The 14,591-nt window shown below is 42.5% G+C and overlaps 1 protein-coding gene across 1 annotated transcript in view; it reads right to left on the minus strand.

The window, feature by feature from the left end:
- Positions 1-14,251, minus strand: part of PIWIL4 (piwi like RNA-mediated gene silencing 4) — a 55,835-nt gene extending 41,584 nt beyond the window's left edge. The window contains exons 1-6 of the mRNA XM_068989101.1: positions 14,168-14,251; positions 12,943-12,945; positions 12,407-12,491; positions 10,049-10,174; positions 5,648-5,862; positions 2,296-2,417 (exon numbers count right to left, since the gene is read on the minus strand). Coding sequence (XP_068845202.1) covers positions 2,296-2,417; positions 5,648-5,862; positions 10,049-10,174; positions 12,407-12,491; positions 12,943-12,945; positions 14,168-14,251 — 635 coding nt within the window. The remainder of the gene's footprint in view (positions 1-2,295; positions 2,418-5,647; positions 5,863-10,048; positions 10,175-12,406; positions 12,492-12,942; positions 12,946-14,167) is intronic.
- Positions 14,252-14,591: the final 340 nt, after the last annotated feature.

A 14,591-nucleotide genomic window follows, 5' to 3' on the forward strand; every position in this document is an offset into this window, starting at 1 on the left:
AATCTGTGTTAAACATCTGTCTATAACAGTATACTTCTAAGTTTGTTACCCATGCTGAAATAAAAACTAGGAGAAAAGCCCAGAACTCTTATTGTTATAATGCTGAAAGGTTAGCTACTGTATATACCTATGAGGGTATATACAAGAACTATTACTCCATATTTGGGAATGACACAATTGAAAATAGTTCTATTCTTCCGGGTTTAACTGCAAAAGAAGTGGTCCCTTAGCAGATATGACTGTGACGGTAATATTCTGGTTGCCGTGGCTGAGGCGAGAAAAGCCATGTCCACAGGCTCTTCTGGCCCCGTTCTTATTTTGAAATGAGGAGGCCGTTTCCTTTCTTTTTTTTTTTTTTCTTTCTTTTTGTATAGGTAATTTACAATGTTGTATTGGTTTTAGTGTACAACAAAGTGATTCAGTTATATATGCATATTCCTTTTTGGATACTTTCCCCTTATAGGTTATTACAAGATATTGAATACAGTTCCCTGTGCTATTCAGTAGGTCCTAGTTGCTTCTTTTATATACGGTATTGTGTATACGTTAATCCCAAATTCCTAATTTACCTCTAACTCCCCATCCCCTTGGGTAACCATAAGTTTATTTTCTGTCTGTGAGCCTATTTCTGTTTTGTAAATAAGTTCATTGATATCATTTTTCAAATTCTACATACAGGTGATATCATATATTTGTCTTTCTCTGGCTTCCTTCAATGAGTATGATCATCTCTAGGTCCATCCATATTGCTGCAAATGGCATTATTTCATTCTTAAGACTGAACAGTATTCCATTGCATACATGTACACATCTTCTTTACCCCTTCATCTGCTGATGGACATTTACACTGCTTCCATGTCTTGGCTATTGTAAATAGTGCTGCTATGAACACTGACGTGCACGTATCTTTTTGAATTAAGAGTTCTTACTAGGTATATACCAGAAGTGGGATCGCCGGATCATACAGTAGTCTATTTTTAGTTTTTTAAGGAACCTCCATACTGTTCTCCGCAGTATCTGCACCAATTTACATTCCTGAGGACTTTGTTTCTAATGAGTCTATTCCGGCTCCTCACTGCTACCAAATGACAAGGCTGCCTCTTCAGCGACTAACTCTGGCTGCTTTTGGAACGTGACACATTACTATCTGAAGCTGCCCTGTGCATTGGGGAAACGGAAGAGTTTCAAGTCTGAAAACAGAGGTTCCAGTTGTGTGCTTTTTGGCTACCCACAGTCACCTGAGCCTCAGTCTCCTTATCTGTAAAATGGGGAGTTTAATCATACCTGCCTCGGGGCAACTGAGTAAAGATCAAGGAAACTCTAGCACCAGAGAAAGAGCTCTATCACTGCAAAGCACCTTCCAAATGTCAGCTGACTTAAAATAATCAGGGCGGCACAGGCAAAAATGGATTCTGAAGAGCGTTTTTTACAGTGCTGAGCTGAGACCCAGATAAGATCGGAAGACACTTGCCTAGACTTCTGACTAGAATTAGGAATCAGTGTATCTGTGTGATGGAAATTCATCTATGTGTTCTACTCAGTAAACCCAAACTCCTCTCATCCTGTCCAGAGCAAAGGGCTAAAATCTTAGGTTTTTAACATATCACCCTAGTGATCCACACCAACAGCATGGAAAACAGGGGTTCTCAAGCTTCTGAGCTCCCATCTGGGAAGCTTGCCAAAAATATGGATTTTTCAGGCCCCACTCACAAAATTGTGTTCACTAGGTCCAGTGAGGGGCTAGGGAACCTGCATTTTGTCAAGTTGCACCTAACACCCAAGCTGACACTGAAGCAAGTGATCCTCAGGTCAGTCTGAAGAACACTGAAAAGCTTAGTGACAACCTTCCTCTGTCCCCAGGGACAAGTGGGGAAAGGAAGGGGTCTGAAAGCATTGAAAGCAGATGGTGACGACCTTTCACATCTAAAACAAATCAGCCAGGAGAAAAGCCACTCCTTCAGTTTACTGACCCAGTTTTTAAGTCTGGGGATGGAGGCTGGGAGTGGGTACAGGAAAAGGGCAAAGGCACCTGCCCTGGTCCCCGAGACATCACAACCCTTGAGACCCTTGTCTCAACACAGATGATACTGAATAATAACAGAGGTGCCAGTTCAAGGCTGTGATGGGCTGTGGTGAGTATTACTGCAGTAATACACAGAAGTACACAGAAAACTGCCCTGAAGAGGACATTGCTGCTGGCACACCACCTACAAAATTGAAAATACTTTTAATACCCAGGCTCTATGCGGAAAGGCATCATTGGCCTAAATTAAATTCACATTTGAGGCACTTTACTTTTTGAAGATGATATTGAAGACCTGGATGCACACAGGAGAACTTGCCGGCAGCTCTCTCGTCAGAGTGATAGTCATCTTTACCGTCTTGCCTCTTTGGGTTTCACTTGACAACTCCGTGACCTGGAAAAAGAAGTACTTAAAACGGACTCTATAGCTTATCCTCCAATGCACAGAATGTGGCTCTGCTAAAGCCGTCAAAACTTCACAAGCTCTACCAAAAACAAAGCTGCAGCTGTTAGTGATGGGAGTGATAATCTAATCATCGGGTTAGGTTTGGAAGGTTTTTTCCTCTGTATTTTGCTAATCCCAGAAAAGCAACACATCTCTCCGGTCTCAGATTTCTTAATTGAGAATCAAAACCAGACTCAAGGTTCAAAGATTCAATCCAAAGAGAATTCAGGAATAGGGTTCTTGACCTTTTGGGGGGAAGGGGAGGTACAGGAAAACAAGTCACAACCTACTTTGAGAGTCTGATGAAAGTTACAGACATTCTCCCAAGAAAATGTCACGTATTTGAATACCACAGCAAGGCATATCATGTACCCATTTATAGGAGTTCATGGATGCCCAAAAGCCTACTAATAAAGTGTCCTGCCCATCTTGGGGATTCCCCCATGACTCAGCAGTAAGGAATCTACCTGCAATGCAGGAGATGCAGGAGACGTGTGTTTGATCCCTGGGTCAGGAAGATCCCCTGGAGTAGGAAATGGCAACCCACTCCAGTATTCTTACCTGGAGAACACCATGGACAGAAGAGCCTGTGGTCACAAAGAGTCAGACATGACTGAGGACGCATGCATGTTGCACATTGCCCACTCTGAGTTCATGGATTTCAGAAAGAAGCCTCTCAAAAGTTCATTTAAAAAAAAAACAAAAAACAACAGAGGAGCAGAGGAAAAGAAAGCAAAGGATAGAGAACAGACCATAGGGAAAGTAAGTGTGGAAAGAGAAGAAAACCGTGACAGTTTAGACAGGAAATCTGACTTCATTTTTAAAAGGCCTAGAGAAAGCCCTAGAGTTCTAATAATCTGGAACCACATGCTAACAGTATAGTGAATGCATGAATGGGTCTTTATACCAGGTGCCTAACTAAATGTAAAGCTCCTTAGACCAAGCAAGGCTCAGTAGAGATTTTTTTTGGAATAAAAGAATGAATAGATCAGCCAGTAGAATCAATGGTCAAGGATTTTTCAGAAGCGTGAGAAATTAGAAGAGGCCAGTTCATTAGCAGGCATTTATGTATTTTCTGTAGTGAAAGTGTAGTTTTAACGGCTTTCAGGCTGAACCAAGAATGTAGGGCAGGGATGGAAACAAAGAGAAATGCATCCTTTCACAAGTGATGAGATACTTCACTGAAGTGTTTCTTGCCTCAGGTAAAACTGTACAAAAGTCTGGGACTTCCCTGGTGGTCCAGTGATTAAGAATCTGCCTGTACGTGGAAGGAGGAGATGATCTTCAATGATAGTAATACCCTTGAAATATGTCATTTAAGTATGAGACTATACTAGTAGGCTATCAACATCTGTCATGGGACAAAATATTGAGGGACCAATAAGGACTTAGGATGAATGAAAATGTTTCTAAATTTATAGATCCAGATTTTACGTGTTCTTAAATCTAATCATATGGTATAATTTTAAAATTCCATATTCAGATGAAATAGACACTCAGGTAGCTCCTATAAATCCTAGAATTTCATAAACCGATAAAGGCTCCAAGAGTGTTCAGAAAAGCACTTCTTGAGGAAATTCACAAAGGTTAACAGGGAATCTAGAAATTTACATTTATGCTCTAGCTGTCATCCTGTTCAAGATGCTGAACTAAAATGATTACACTTTCCAAGGGACAGAAGCATCAAGTTTTAATTCAATACTCTGCTTTAGCTTTTCATACAGAAACTGGTTTTTTTTCTTTGTAATAATTTTACTATTGCCTTAGAACAAAGCATATGATAAAAACCTCAATATTGGTATTTTGATTTTAGGACTAAAAATGGGAAGGTGTAAAAAAATAGATATGAATCATGCAACTGCCATATCCAAAGGTCATAACCATTCAAAAATATCCTTAAGATTGATGTACGCATGTGTCCTCAGTTGCTTCAGCCATGTCCAACCCATTGCGACCCTATGGACTATAGCCTGTCAGGCTCCTCTGTCCATGGGGTTCTCTAGGCAAGAATACTGGAGTGGGTTGCCATGCCCTCCTCCAGAGGATCTTCCCAACCCAGGGATGGAACCTACATCTGCATTGTAGGCAGATTCTTTTCTGCTGAGCTACCAGGGCAGCCCTAAGATCGACATCAGTTCAGTTCAGCTAGTTCAGTTCAGTCGCTCAGTCTTGTCTCACTCTTTGCGACCCCACGGACTGCAGCACACCAGGCCTCCCTGTCCATCACCAACTCCCGGAGCTTGCTCAAACTCATGTCCATTGAGCCAGTGATACCATCCAACCATCTCATCCTCTGTCGTCCCTTTCTCCTCCTGCCTTCAATCTTTCCCAGCATCAGGGTCTTTTCCAAAGAGTCAGTTCTTTGCATCAGGTGGCCAAAGTGTTGCAGTTTAAGCTTCAGCATCAGTCTTTCCAATGAATATTCAGGACTGATTTCCTTTAGGATTGAGTGGTTGGATCTCCTTGCTGTCCAAGGGACTCTCAAGAGTCTTCTCCAACACCACAGTTCAAAAGCATAATTCTTCAGCGCTCAGCTTTCTTTATAGTACAAATCTCACATCCATACATGACTACTGGAAAAACCATAGCTTTGACTAGATGGACCTTTGTTGGCAAAGTAATGTCTCTGCTTTTTAATATGCTGTCTAAGTTGGTGATAGCTTTTCTTTCAAGAAGCAAGACTGATATAAGTAACTGCTATTTCATATGATGGAACAAGTCATGAAAAATGACAGTTTTAGAATCAGGATTGATGTAAAGTCAATCCTTTGGACAGATGGACAGAGTGCACAGGAGCGGAAAAAAAAAAGTAAATTTAAAGGTCTGAGGCCACAGGGTAAACGCTGTTTCTTAAACTCTTGCCTATTTTGGGAAAAGTTTAAAAAAGATTCCTCTCTCAAGGACACTTTGCCTTGAAAAAAAATTGTCAAAAAAGCAGTATTTGTATTACAGCTCTTCTTTCTGAAATGCCTGACCAGCAGCTTCTTAATTAGGAAATCAATTGCTGATGAGGTCTTAATTAAGAAGTCTTTTGCTCTCGGGCATGGGAATAGGAAAGAGAAAAGGAGCAAGTGACACACTTATTCCAGCTGTCATGAAAATCAGCTAACCTCTAAAATCTATATGGGGGAGTATAAATATATGCATGTGTGTGTGTTTAAAAATTAACCATACTATACCTTTTCTTCTAGCTTTTGTGAGAGAAAAAGGATGACACCATCAAATGCTTTTGCTTTGTTGGAGAGTTCCCTGTGACTATAAAGCAGAGCAATTCTCAGCCTTCTAGATTCTATATCCGGACTATATGTCACATGATACTGGTATAGCTGCCAGTCCTGGGGCACGTCTAAATTAAAGAGATTTGTGACCAGTTTCACAGGTATTCCACTGGAACCTGAAGAAAACAAATAAAAAATATTTTTTAATGAAAAAAAAATGCATCATGTTCATGTTAATCACGGCATTCAAAAATTTATGTGCATATGCATAATTGCTGCTGGAAAGCAAGGACTTTTGTTCAGTGATATGAAGTAAGCTTGAGTAACCAGCAGCCTGATAACCTTACATGCATGCATGCTAAGTCACTTCAGTCGTTGTCTGACTCTTTGGGATCCTATGGACTGTAGCCCACCAGGCTCCTCTGTCCATGGGATTCTCCAGGCAAGAATACTGGAGTGGGTTGCCATGCCCTCCTCCAGGGGATCTTCCCAACCCAAGGATGGAACCAATGTCTCATGTCCCCTGCATCAGCAGGCAGATTCTTCACCACTAGAGCCACCTGGAAAGCAGAGTCCTACAAACAAAAGGATCACACTGGCAAAGCAGGCCTCATAAGAACCAAAGAGCAGGAAGTGACCTTGTTTGGGGAGAAGAGAAACATCTGAATTCAACTACCCTAGAACTCTTTCCAAAGACTGCCTTCCCGCTGATTCTGTGCAATTCAAATCATTCAAGTGAAAATTTTGTAACTGAGCAAGACCCCATGGGGCCTTCCTGGGACAGACCCTTCTTCCATTATCATCTGCTTTCGCTCCTCTCTAAGTACCTAGATAATAGTATCTAGTGCACGTTTCCTGAACTGTTTTACAGATGCTAAAACCCCGACCCAATGAAAGAAGTTAACTATGTGATGACCATGATCATGTAGCTTCTAGACCTACTGGCACCTAAGGATTAATAGGGCTTCCCAGGTGCCTCAGTGGTAAAGAATCCGCCTGCCAACGCAGGGGACATGAGTTTAATCCCTGGGTCACAAAGATCCCCTGCTCCAGAATTCTTGCCTGGGAAAGCCCATGGACAGAGGAGCCTGGCTGGCTATAGTCCATGGGGTTGCAAAGAGTCGGACACTGAGCGACTGAGCATACACACACACCAGGAAGTTTGGGCTTTCTGAGCATTAGCTGTCCTAGACTCCTTGTTCAGTGCCTCATAATAAATACTGCACTTTCCCTAACCGCAACCTGGTTGTGTCAGCAGATTGATTACTGCGCGTGGGTGAGGGGACCCATTCGGTTTGATAAGTTTCAGATGCTGCTCTGAAATTATAGGGCTTCCCTGATAGCTAAGCTGGTAAAGAATAATCTGCCTGCAATGCAGGAGACCTGGGTTCAATCCCTGGGTTGGAAAGATCCCCTGGAGAAGGGAAAGGCTACCCATTCCAGTATTCTGGGCTGGAGAATTCCATGGACTGTGTAGTCAATGGATCCTTGTACAGTGCCTCACAATAAACACTGCAATTTCCTTCACTACAAAACAGTGTGTCAGTAGACTGACTTTACTACACGTGGGTGAGGGGACCTGCTTGGTCTGATAACAGCTTTAGATGCTGCTCTCAGATTAGAAAGAAACTCTCCAGTTTTTACCATGAATATAGCCCCCCACCCCATTCTCTTGGAAATTCAGATAATAAAAAGTTCACCATATTTCAGAAAATATTGAAACACTACAGTCAGTGGTTAGATGGCTCTGTAAGCCCCAGAGAAGGAACAGAAGAAGAAATTTCACATCTTCCCTGTGTGAGAACAGACAGGACTCTGGGCTTCTGTTTTTTGCAGGCATAGGAAGGCCATATGAGCTTCCCGGAACTCCAGGCCCTACAGAACTTTTATTCACCTCCTCAAAATCTAGAGGACAGGGACTTCCCTGGGTCAGTGGCAGATTCCAGGTCCCAATGCAGGGTACCTGGGTTCTATCCCCGGTCAGGGAACCAGATCCCACACACTACAACCAAGAGTTTAGAAGGTGAAGGTGAAGGTGAAGTCGCTCAGTCGTGTCCGACTCTTTGCGACCCCATGGACTGTAACCTACTAGGCTTCTCCGTCCATAGGATTCTCCAGGCAAGAGTACTGGAGTGGATTGCCATTTCCTTCTCCAGGGGATCTTCCCGCCCCAGGGATCTAACCCGGGTCTCCCGCACTGGAGGCAGATGCTTTAACCTCTGAGCCACCAGGGAAGCCATGAGTTTAGAGGTCACAGCCAAAGATGCTGAATGCAGCAATGAAGACACCCAGCACAGCCGAAGAATAAATACACATTTTAAAAATTGTTTTAAAAAACTCTACAGGATAAATTGAGAGATGGCCGTGACACAGTGGTCTGTGCCCAGGATGCTGTAAACTCCACCAGGACAGACTCTAGGAGGGCACAAAGGAAATACTCTCACCTCTCCTCCGACGGAACTATCCAGTGTTCGCCTAACAAGACAGAGTTACCAAACAGTCACTGTTTTGCATTTTTCATGGAGGAAGTGGAAACATGAACCCTGAGGTCATGAGGGAGTATCCTGTGTACCTTAGGAAATATTCCCTCAGTTCTGACATGCATATTGACTGAAAAATAACACACAACTTAAAAGATGAGAATTATGTTTTATTCAGTGGGCAAAACTGAGGGCTTAAACTTGGGATACAGCATCTCAGATAACTCCTGAGAGTCTGCCTGTAAGGAGGCAAGGGAAGAGCCAGATAGGAGTTTTTGCAACAAAGACCAGGGAGTCAGAAGCTCTAAAGATGATTGTAATTAAAGAAAGCCAGACATCCTGTGTTAATGACTTTAGCACCTTTCTATGTATCAAAGTGACAGTGTTAGTCACTCAGTCATGTCCAGCTCTTTGAAAACCCCATAAGCCACCCCAGCTCCTCTGTCCATGGAATTCTCCAGGTAAGAACACTGGAGTGGGTTGTTGCTGTTCCCTTCTCCAGGGGATCTTCCTGACTTAGGGATCAAACCTGGGTTGCCTGCATTGCAGATGGATTCTTTCTACATAGGAAGATGCAAAGGTCAGGGTTCACTGAAATCATTTCTTTGCCATGCACCTCAGCTACAGGGGCCAGTATCCTATTCTTTCCCACCCCAAGTCTCCTTAGGGTACACTGTTGGAGAGTGGCTGCAGTAACTGAGGGCTTAGCAGTGGGCAGCCTCATCCTTAATGTAAATTAACAACATCCTTAATTTACTGACACAGTAGGCAATGCTTTTTTTCATCGACATGTGTAATACCCAGTAGGAACAAGGAATCATTGTGCTATTTTATTCAAAGGAAAGCTTTTTTGTCACTGTCCTCCCAAAGGCCATGCCAACATATTTTAGCTGCTCCTATTAATGGACAAAGAGAAGTCATCTACAATGTCCGAGTGGGCAAGCAACCCTTTGAGATCACTTACCCAAGTGTGTTCAAACTGTAATCCTGTCTCATTAGTGCTCCAGTTATGAAAATAAGTGAGGCAAAGCATCACATTTCATAGAAAGACTAGGATACAACAGAATGGATCCAAGAGCCCTGCCACTGGAAGGGCAACACTGCCTCATGAAACTTGGTTTCAATTGTGTGTATGATGGATAAGGATTTATCTACTTATGTCTGTTGCATGGTTTGAAAGAGTTTGCAAAAGACTGATCTGCAGGCTTTCTGCATCACTGAGTCTTTTTTTGGAGGGAATTACAAACTCTTTTGAGGATCCTATAAAAACAGTAGGCCTACTTTTCCAAAAATACACATAAAATTTTAGGTTGCAATTTCAAGGGTAAACCTAGAATCATTGTAAAGAATTCCCCAAACAGGCTACATTTTTCTTTTTAGAGCTTAAGTCCAGAAAAGTTATTTTTCCCTATATAAGAAAAAGTTAAGAAAGGGACAAAGCATCTTTGCAGGCCCCTACCTCAGAGGTAAGGAGAAAATGTTTTCAATGTATGAAATGTAGTTTTACAGAAAATGTTATTCTTCCTATTCATAAAAGAGATAATTAAGGCTAAAACAACGACTGTCTAGATAATGTTTTTGTTTGGTTTGGTTTTTTTGCCTTTCTTTTTCTATAGTTATTTTTAATTGATCGATGACTGCTTTCCAATATTGCTTTGATTTCCGTCATATATCAACATGAATTAACCGTAGGTATACCTATGTCCCCTCCCTCCTAAACCTTCCTGCCACCCTTAGATAATGTTTTAAATATAGCAGATGTTCAATACGTATCTTTGAAGTCAAGATATGAATTTATTTTAGATCTGGAAATTAAAATTCCTTAAGCAAGATTTGGTAATATTAAAAAGAAAGAAAGGTAAGTAACATGAAGAGTGAGTACCTGTTTTGCAGTCTCTCACATGGGCCAGTTTCTCTCTGGTACAGACAGACAAATCCATGACGTCTCGTCTGACTTTCCCACCTCTTTCCTTGGAGGTACATCCAGAATCACTCGAAGATATACCACCTGCATCTAAAATAGGAAGAAAACACCATCACATCTCATATTTCATGCTAGTGATACTGCTTACAACTATTATATAAAAAGTGCACCTAGAACCAAAACTCAGATTTTTGTGGCTTTTAATAAAACTGACCGATATTGCTGAAAACAATGGAGAATGTACAGAAGTCTGCGGCCTGAAAATTGAAAATTGTGAAGGAAGCATGGTATGTTATCTTAAGAATAACAGACCCTGGGTTAGTCCCACCTCATATAACATATGGGGCTGTTCTGATTCTCCTCTTGACTAAGGAGGAGGCTCTCTCCCCCTACATTCTGCTCCATGCCCACTGTTGGAGGGTTGGTCTCCCTCCTGTAGCTCTTGTATCACACCTGAAGAATTACAAATTAAGACTGTCCACATCAACTTCTGCACAGATTGAGGCTGAAAATCTCCCAACTTTCCCAACCACAGGAAGAGAAATGCCCAGAGGCTGTCATCAGTTTTTATGCTAGAGCATTCCTCTGAGAATGAAAGTCAGCACTTCACCTTGGGGCATGTCAGTGTTTTAGGATCTAGAAAACATGAAATTGAAATCTATTTCCAGATGAATATTTTCTTTGTTAAACGAGTATAGCGATGCTGATTTTGGATATAACTTTGACACTTTGAAGATAATATGAAAATATAAATTTTACATCACAAAATTATTACTACAAAGTAACATGACTATTAATATACAAATTTCTTTCCTTTGATATAGTCATGATATGCAACTACCCCAAATGGCACTACCCACTCACCCAAAACTGCTGTCCATTCCCTTTTCAGTGGAGTCGGAGTCTTCCAGGAGAATAACATAATTTATTTCATTTTTAAAAATTTGATTATTCTTGCTAATTATCCATATAACTTACTGTTCAAATACTGTCTGGTGGTTTCTAAAAATTCAGTCTACCACAGATGCTGGGAAAGACTGAAGGCAGGAGGAGACGGTTGGATGGCATCACCAACTCGATGGATATGAGTCTGAGCAAGCTCCGGGAATTGGTGATGGACAGGGAAGCCTGGCATGCTGCAGTCCATGGGGTCGCAAAGTCGGACATGACTGAGGGACTGAACTGATAGAATGGTAGTTGCCAGAGTCTGGTGAAAATCGTTCAGTCGTGTCTGACTCTTTGCGACCCCGTGAACTATACAGTCCCTGGAATTCTCCAGGCCAGAATACTGGAATGGGTAGCCTTTCCCTTCTCCAGGGAATCTTTCCAACCCAGGGATCAAACCCAGGTCTCCTGCATTGCAGGCGGATTCTTTACGAACTGAGCTATCAGGGAAGACCACCAGAGTTTGGGGGGGCGGGGCAAATGGAGAAATATTATTAAATTCGTACAAAGTTTCAATTTTGCAAGAGCAGAAAGGTTCCAGAGATGGATAACGGCAATGGTTGCACAACAGTGTGAATATTGTTAATGCCACTGGACTGTGCACTTCAACATTGTTAAAATGGTCAATTTTACATTCCACATATTTTACCACAATTTTTAAAAGTAAAAATATTCAGTCTACCCTCAACGGATGAACAGTTTCCATCACTTGCTAGTCACAAGGATGTGCAGCAGATGTGGAAAGAAATTCTCAAAAAAAAGCTGGAATAACACTTGCATGATGGCAACAGGGCTGAAATTACGAGACCATACATTTACACTGTCTAAGTCACTTGGTCTGCAGTACTCTATCACAGCGGCCCTGGGAAACTAGCCCATTGGGTAGCCAACTCGCACTGTGTGCTATGGGCTATTTAGCATAGCATGTCGACAGGTATCTTGAGGTCAAATCTGGATTTGCAGGGAAGAGGGCTACCATCAAAGGGTGATGTCTACCACAGGTGGGAAAGGAAGACAGAATGGGAAACAGGCACGCCAGGTTTCTACCATCTCTGCAAGGCAATAGTATCAACATTGGTATGTCATAAAGAATTTTTAAAGATTTTTTTTCAAATTTATTCAGTAAGAAATAGAAAGAAATCAGAAAAACTGGCTTCCTAATGTCTGGGGGTTCCCAGCTGCCGAACACTATCAGGAAATTCAGTGGCAGACTCTGTTTGGAGGTCTCAAAGAAACACAACAAACACAGAGGGATGCTTCAAGGAAAGGAAGACAGGATGCTCAAGAAGTGAATCTGCTGCTCAAAGGCTTGGTTGAGTCACTCCTATTTCATTCAGATGGGATGGAACTGAATGGAACAGACGGAGCTGCACTTACATTTCTGTGACATCCTGCTTGTTCTCACACAGTCACTGCTAGAGGATGCTTCATTATCAATTAGCGCAATAGATGGAGGCTGAAATGAGTAAAGATATTTGGTCAGAGTTAAGATATTAAGTCATAAACTAAAACCTTATCACGAGACGAGAATGAGAATGGCATCATGTCCTATGTCACTAGAGTACCATGAGCTAGGAAAGAAAATGTTTGCAGGTAAGATGCTTGAGAGAGGAGAAAAGACTGCCCATTTTAGAAAAGAAGATAAAGCAGAGCCACAGTTTTCCCCATTCATTAATCTTTGATTTCAATGCTAACTGTGAGCCAGAGGCCTTTAGCCTCCAGAGGCAAAGGTGTGAGCCTTGCACCCAAAAGTGAAGTTGCTCAGTCGTGTCCGACTCTTTGGGACCCCACGGACTGTAGCCTACCAGGCTCCTCTGTCCATGGGATTTTCCAGGCAGGAATATTGGAGTGGGTTGGATTTCCTTCTCCAAGAAGGTCATCAAATGGAAGGTGGTACAGGTGGTCACAAGCTTCCTGGTGACAGACGATAAAGAATTTGCCTGCAATGCAGGAGACACAGGTTCGATCCCTGGAGAAGGAACTGGCAACCCACTCCAGTGTTCTTGCCTGGAGAAATCCATGAACAGAGGAGCCTGCTGGGCTATAGTCCATGGGATCGCACAGGGCTGGACACGACTGAAGCAACTAACACACACACAGATGATCAAAGACCTCACATTTCTGTAGCCGTCAGACATAGGGACTCTGATGTGAACAAGTTTGTAGCAAGAAAATAAACTGAGCCCAGAGGATCTGGGCCACCAGTCTGATGATGACACTCCTGAAAAAAACTGGTCCAAAACTAGTTCACAAAACAGATGAAGAGAACCATTAATATTTTCTCTTTACAGTAAGTCTCTGTTGAAGAAGGTATAAATCAGTCTACTTTAAAAAAAAAGGGAAAAATCAACAGAAGACCTCTTTATGAAAGTAAAGGCATAACAAAGACATACTACTCACACAGCACTTCTGGTCTAAGATGTTACTCCAAATACTAAGTTTTTGCTAAGTATTGCTCCAAATATTAAGTGTAACATCACTCAGAAATTGCAGATATGCTTCTCAATTCAACCAAGCTCCCTAAGTTTAATAAGAAGCCCTATGCACAGTGGCTGATTCTAAATTTTTTTTTTAATTTATTATATTATTATTATTATCATTATTATTTTACTTTACAATATTGTATTGGTTTTGCCATACATCAACATGAATCCACCATGGGTGTACACGTGTTCCCAATCCTGAACCCCCCTCCCACCTCCCTCCCCGTACCATCCCTCTGGGTCATCCCAGCGCACCAGCCATTTGTGTTTGAAATTATTTCTTTTTTATATAAATTAGGGAGATGGGTCATATTAAGTTACATACCAAATAATAGTACTTTTAAAGGTACAGTCTTTTTCCCCAGGAGACTTGCAAACGAATAAAGTAATTAAAACTCAGAAAACAGAGAAGAGCGATCCACTCGCCTCCCACTTTCAGTCCTTTTCAGCGGCCAAAACATCTACATTAATATCTCACTCGGATAAGCTTCCCAACGGGAAATACATGTACATATATATGAGAAACCCTGGAAAGACTCAAAGTTGAAAGAGAAGAGAAGAGAAGTCGCTGCTTTCTAGCAAAGAGGGAAAGAAATGTGCAGAGAAAGGCAGTGTCCACGGAGGAGCGGAGGAAGGGAGACAGCTCAGCTGGAGGCCCCCAGGCACGCCCCACCTCCGTGGCGACGGGGCTCCGGGCCATGCCCCGTGCCCTCCCGCGGGCGCGGCCGCTCATGTCCCCGCGGAGCCCAGAGGCAGCCAAGTCTCCGTGAGGGCGCTTCTTCATCGGCGTCCAGACAGCACAGCACCAACAAGGGCGGAGGGGGTGGATCTACGCAGAATCGCAGCCGGGGCTCCCGTGTGGGTGGAGCTGGGCGCCCAGAGGGGGCGGGGAGCGCGTGGGCCGGAAGGGGTGGGAGACTGCAGCCAGACTTTTCTTTGCATCTGCCGAAGGATCATGGAAAAAGCAAGAGAGTTCCAGAAAAACATCTATTTCTGCTTTATTAACTATGCCAAAGCCTTTGTGTGGATCACAATAAACTGTGGAAAATTCTGAAAGAGATGGGAATACCAGA

This window comes from Capricornis sumatraensis, chromosome 16 (assembly GCF_032405125.1).
Source record: "Capricornis sumatraensis isolate serow.1 chromosome 16, serow.2, whole genome shotgun sequence".
Lineage (NCBI taxonomy): Eukaryota > Metazoa > Chordata > Mammalia > Artiodactyla > Bovidae > Capricornis > Capricornis sumatraensis.